Source organism: Mustela lutreola, chromosome X (assembly GCF_030435805.1).
Source record: "Mustela lutreola isolate mMusLut2 chromosome X, mMusLut2.pri, whole genome shotgun sequence".
In the NCBI taxonomy this organism is placed as follows: domain Eukaryota; kingdom Metazoa; phylum Chordata; class Mammalia; order Carnivora; family Mustelidae; genus Mustela; species Mustela lutreola.
The window spans coordinates 86495453-86500916 of record NC_081308.1 but is presented as its reverse complement, the minus strand read 5'-3'; the positions used below and the strand labels follow the sequence as shown (position 1 = coordinate 86500916).

Below are 5464 nucleotides of genomic sequence, written 5' to 3'. Positions count from 1 at the left end.
TTGTCTCCTTTCTGACACTCTGCCTCTTACTTATACTGGAACAGGCGCCTGACTGCAAGGGAAACGGTGGCACCAGTGGCTGGAGGATTGAAAGTGGAGCGAGGAGAGAGTGTCCAGTTGCCTACGAAGGAATGAAACAATTCCCCAACACACAACACACACAAGTAAATTTTGCCAGTAGCGCTCCGAGAAGATGCATCCATCCCCTGTATCTAGAAAAAGGCAAATTCTAACACAGGGAGAAGGGGCTACTTTTGGCCTCCGGGACTACGAAGACAAAAAAAAAAGAGAGAGAGAGAGAGAGAGAGAGTGACAGGACCTGATGTGGTAGGGTGAGGTAGGAGGGGGGCTAAAGGAGGGGGCTCATGCTCTCGGTAGGAGTGGAAATTGGGGACCCACGCTTACTGGCGATGCAGCCCTCACGTGACCAGGAGCTGACGTGGGCAAAGGTACTTAAAGCCCTGACGGCCGTCCTCCGTCCTCCTCTGGGTACCAACTCTCTTGCGCCGCGCACTGCCGTGCGTTTAACCCAGGCGAGGAGGAGGAGGAGAAAATTCCCCCAGATCCGGGCAGGTGGGTGTGAGGGTGGGCATAGCCTGGCACTCCTGAAAGGGGTAGCTCAGAGAGGCGGGCGTCTGAGGCCGCGGGTGCCTCTACCTCGCTCGCTCCTGGCCGGCTTTCCCGATCCCCGCGCTCAGTCGCAGCTCATTTTGGTGGGCGGCGGGGAGAGGGGGAGGGGAGAACCTAAAGACTGATATACTTGCGGAGAATCCGCTTACTTCCTCTCCCAGTCAATGTTTTCTGGTTTTGTGTTTGACACTTCGGCCCCGCACCCCCACATCCCGTCCTGTTTTGAGAGGAGGAGGGAGAGAAATAAACGTGGCAGCGCATATAAGGCCAGCGGGGTGGTTGTTGGGCAAGGGTGACCGGAGGGGACGCAATTGGAAACAAGCCGGCCTGGCCCGTTCACTCTCACCCTCACTTTGCAGATACCTCCCCCGACTACGCCTTCCACTTTCCCCTCCCCCGCCCCCCCGCCGGCCCCCGGTCCTTTGGGGGTGCTGGAAAATGGGTGTGCCAGCGTCTGTAGGGGAGATGGCGGGTTTGGCGCTGTCTGGACTTCACGGGAAGGGGGGGACCCTGAGAGAATCTGGTATTAAACCGCTGTGTTAACTCCCAGACTGCTTTCCAGACACCTCCAACCCACACAGCCCTTCACCCCTGTTTATTGAGTCCTGGAAAGGGAGTTCTGGTACGCTGGAGGGAGGCTTAGCGGTTATTAGGGGATTTGGGTGGGGGGTGGGAGGCGGAGCCCAGAACGGAGAAACAGTGGAAAATCACGACCCTCAAACCGAAAGGTCAGACATCGGGGCCTCTGATCTGCAGGCTTATGCTACGTCGGGGGGCTGGGGACTGAAGGACGGGTGATCCTGGGAGGAAGACACTAGATTGTTTGGCAGTAATCCCTCACCCGCGTCCCATCCAGTTTTTGCTGCACCCTCGCCCCGCCCCCTCCCGCTTGGGTGCAGGAGAAGGGGTGTGGCTGTGTGTCCTGGAGAAATGGCGGACGGGTGGGGCGGGGCAAAAGGAAGGAGTGGTTGAGTGCCTGGGGAGTCTGCGCAGGAGGGGGGAGATGGTGTGGGATGGGAGGGGTAAGAAGAGTTGAGGGAATTGAGAGGTTGTCATTCTACGCTACGCGAATGCTAGAAGGCAATTATAGGGACTTGTGGCCTGGGTCTCCAAACACCAGGCTCAGTCTCCAACCTCTGGTGTCTGTATTTCTGCCCTTCAGTCTGTCCTTAGGATGAAGCTTTCACTGAACTGAACGAAGAGGAAACAGGCCTGAATCCCTGGAGGTCAGTGTGGAGAGTGGGAATTGTCTGGGAACCCCTGGTGTGGATATGGCGGAAACCGGAGCAGAGCCTGGGGCCAGAGGCTTCTCTTCCCCCATCTCCTCCCTCTGTAGGGAGACACCCTTGCCTTTGGCCTGCCTTTTTTTGGTGCAGAGAAAGAGGTGTGGCATCTGCCTTCTTAATTAATGGTTTGATGAGGAAGGGTTAAAGAGGGGAAGAGTATCCCTGAGACGGAAAACTTCACCCACAAGGATTCAAATCGGCATAGGAAACGGATTCCATCTACCAACGACCCCAAAACACCCTTTCTGGGCTCTCTCTCTGCAGGTCTGCCTGAATTTGAGGCCCTGCACAAGTACAAGCTTGGTGGAAAAAAGTAAACTGCCCGTGTTCCCAGCAGGTTGGTATGTGCATGAGCACCATCTGGGAATCCTTGGGCATGACTGAGGGGGGAATCAGAGCAGCATCTGGGGTCTTTACTGTTGTTCTGCTCTCCACCAGCTTTCCTAGTGTCCATACTGCCTCTCATCCCCCATTTAGGTGCTGGGAAATAGTGTGTTGGCATTGGGTAGGGCCAGCTAGGGATGAAGATGTAGGAAACCTTAGACAACCTGGGTCCTGTGTCTGGGTACTAGCCCACGCACCAAGCATTATGTTTCCAAACGCTCCTCTGTGTAGGCCTGGTTAAGCACAGAGTGAGCCAGAACCTTAAGTTTCATTTCTGTCCTTTGTCCCAGGTCCTGCTCTGCTTGTAGCCTGTGGAAAACCTGTGAGCCTGAGCGGAAGTGCCTCGCCCAGACGTGCACACATCCCATTTAGGAAAGCCAGGTCCACACCCTGGATCAGAGAATTACTCCAGCTGCACCATGAGCCGAGTTCGAGATGCTGGCTGTGTCGCCGCCGGGATAGTGATTGGGGCTAGTGCCTGGTACTGTGTCTACAAATATGCCAGGGGAAGAAACCAGACAAAGAAGAGAATGGCCAAACCCAGGACAAGGGCTGTGGCTGGGAATGGAGCCAGGGCTAGAGCCGGACCAAGGGCTGGATTCACAATTGACCTTGGGCCTGGATTCGGTCCTCCAACCCCAGTCCGCACTCGGACAGAGGACAGGGCCCAGGATGAAGCCTCTGCTCTGGAAGCAGCTGGAGATGAGGCAGTGGCCCCAGCTGCAGCCAGCGCTGAGGCTCAGAGTGGGGCAGGAAATCAGGTCCAGGAGGCAGAAGGGGCAGGGGTTGGATCTAAGGCTGAACCAGTAGCAAGGGCCACAGCGCCTTCCTCAATGGCACCACCCCCCGGGGAGGCAGAGGCTTCCGTGGCTGCAGAAGCCCCCACAGTGGCAAGGGCTCCCAATTCGCCAGAAGCCCCTGGCACAGCAGAGGCTGCCGGGGTGCCCATGGTGCCTCCCAGGGCGCCAGCCCCTACCGAGGCAGCAGCATCTACAGAGGCTGCGGAGGCTCCTGTACCCACAATGCCTCCTGCCGCAACAGTGCCTTCTGGGGCAACAGTGCCTACTGGGGCTGCGGAGGCTCCTGGGACTTCAGGATACCCCAGAACAGCAGCATCCTCCAAGAAAGCAACGCCTGGGGCTCATACCGGCGCTATACCGAAGGCCGGGTCAGTGGCTGGAGCTGTACCCAAAGGTGGAGCCAAGGCAACCAGGTCTCGGACTGGGGGCAAGGGCAAGGGCAAGAAAAACAAGGTGGAAGTAGATGAACTGGGGCTGGGTTTCCGCCCTGGGGATGGGGCTGCGGCAGCTGCTGCAGCCTCCGCTAACGGGGGACAGGCTTTCCTGGCAGAGGTCCCTGATTCTGAGGAAGGGGAGTCCGGGTGGACTGACACAGAGTCCGAGTCAGACTCTGAGCCTGAAACCCAGCAGAGAGGGAGAGGGGGGAGGAGACCTGTTCCCATGCAGAAGCGCCCCTTTCCTTATGAAATAGATGAGATTCTGGGTGTCCGAGACCTCAGGAAAGTCCTTGCTTTGCTTCAGAAATCTGATGATCCTTTCATCCAACAGGTAGCTTTGCTCACTCTGAGCAACAATGCCAATTATTCATGCAACCAAGACACAATTCGCAAATTGGGAGGCCTCCCAATTATTGCAAACATGATCAACAAAACCGATCCCCACATTAAGGAAAAAGCCTTAATGGCCATGAATAACCTGAGTGAGAACTATGAAAATCAGGGCCGACTTCAGGTATACATGAATAAAGTAATGGATGATATCATGGCCTCTAACTTGAACTCAGCAGTACAGGTAGTCGGACTAAAATTTTTAACAAACATGACAATTACCAATGACTACCAGCACCTGCTTGTCAACTCCATTGCAAACTTTTTCCGTTTGTTATCTCAGGGAGGTGGAAAAATCAAGGTTGAGATTTTGAAAATACTTTCAAATTTTGCTGAAAATCCAGATATGTTAAAAAAACTGCTTAGCACCCAAGTGCCATCATCCTTTAGTTCCCTTTATAATTCTTATGTGGAATCAGAAATTCTTATTAATGCCCTTACTCTGTTTGAGATCATCTATGACAATCTCAGAGCAGAAGTATTCAACTACAGAGAATTCAATAAAGGTTCCCTTTTTTACTTATGCACTACATCTGGAGTGTGCGTTAAGAAAATTCGAGCCTTAGCCGATCACCATGACCTCTTGGTGAAAGTGAAAGTTATAAAACTAGTGGACAAATTCTGATTGGCTATGTGCTCTCAAAAGACTTGAAGAAATTTCTTGATTTTCCAGTCTGGAAGCAATGAAAATTGAAAGTTATTGCTTTTCCACTTGTCCATGTACTAAAGGGATCCTTTCAGCTGCCAGTTTTGAATAATGTATCATCCAGAATGATGTTATCTGTGACAGTCTCCAGCTTGAAGCTGAATCATTTTATGAATACCAAATAAATAGTCCTCTTGTACTGAAAACGCATTTGTGACTTTAATCGTGCTGCTTGAATGGAAATATTTTTACTGGTTCCTCTATGTGAGTTGACAGTGAACCTGTCCATCATAAATAGCCTACACTTCTGTCATTTGTTTTGACTTGAATTTATCCACCAAAGACTTTATTTGTGTATCATCAATAAAGTTGTATGTTTTGACTGACCAAAAAAATGTTCTCATGTTTTTAAATCTAGCTGGTGAGATAAGGCACATAAATGCAAAAGGATGACTAATAGCACCTGGGCAATGTTCATAGTCAGATATGTGCTGTCTGGTTAAATGACGAAGTTGCTAGAAAGCTTTAAGCTGGGCTCTGAAAGGACAGCATGAGAAAACACAGAAAAGCATTTCAGGTGAGGAAAATAGTTTGAAGATAGTCGTGAGGTGGGGAATCTGTTCCTATGATAAGAAGGTAACCAATTTGCCTGAAATGGAAGCTGTGGGAAAAGAAGTGATGAGAGAAAAGGGTGGAAATCAAGGGTGAGGAAATCGGCGGTGGGGGAGATCCCAAACCCCTACTGAGATTGAAATACCCTGTCATATCCTGGGAGTTACTAGACATTTTTGACAAAGGGAAAAATAATCTGGTGGCAGTGTGCAAAATGGATTGGAGCTGGGAGGAGGTTAGGCATCAAGACTGGAAATGAGGGGCACCTGGTTGACTCGG

At 51.9% G+C, this 5464-nt stretch overlaps 1 protein-coding gene across 3 annotated transcripts; it reads left to right on the top strand.

Annotated features, from left to right (window-relative positions):
- The first annotated feature begins 442 nt into the window (after nucleotides 1-442).
- ARMCX2 (armadillo repeat containing X-linked 2) lies at nucleotides 443-4968 on the top strand. 3 transcript variants are annotated; one of them, XM_059158007.1, is made up of 4 exons: nucleotides 443-573; nucleotides 1793-1856; nucleotides 2181-2253; nucleotides 2591-4968. In XM_059158007.1, exon 4 carries the CDS (start codon nucleotides 2720-2722, stop codon nucleotides 4550-4552), a length of 1833 nt encoding a protein of 610 aa, XP_059013990.1. In that variant the 5' UTR covers nucleotides 443-573; nucleotides 1793-1856; nucleotides 2181-2253; nucleotides 2591-2719; the 3' UTR covers nucleotides 4553-4968. The 3 variants fall into 3 exon arrangements, with proteins under 3 accessions (XP_059013990.1, XP_059013991.1, XP_059013992.1); XM_059158008.1 differs by having other exon boundaries at nucleotides 2181-2257; XM_059158009.1 differs by lacking the exon at nucleotides 2181-2253.
- Nucleotides 4969-5464: the final 496 nt, after the last annotated feature.

What these genes read in the sequence shown, in the direction of transcription:
- ARMCX2 (XM_059158009.1), top strand. Translation starts at nt 2,720, where the DNA reads ATGAGCCGAGTTCGAGATGCTGGCTGTGTCGCCGCCGGGATAGTGATT.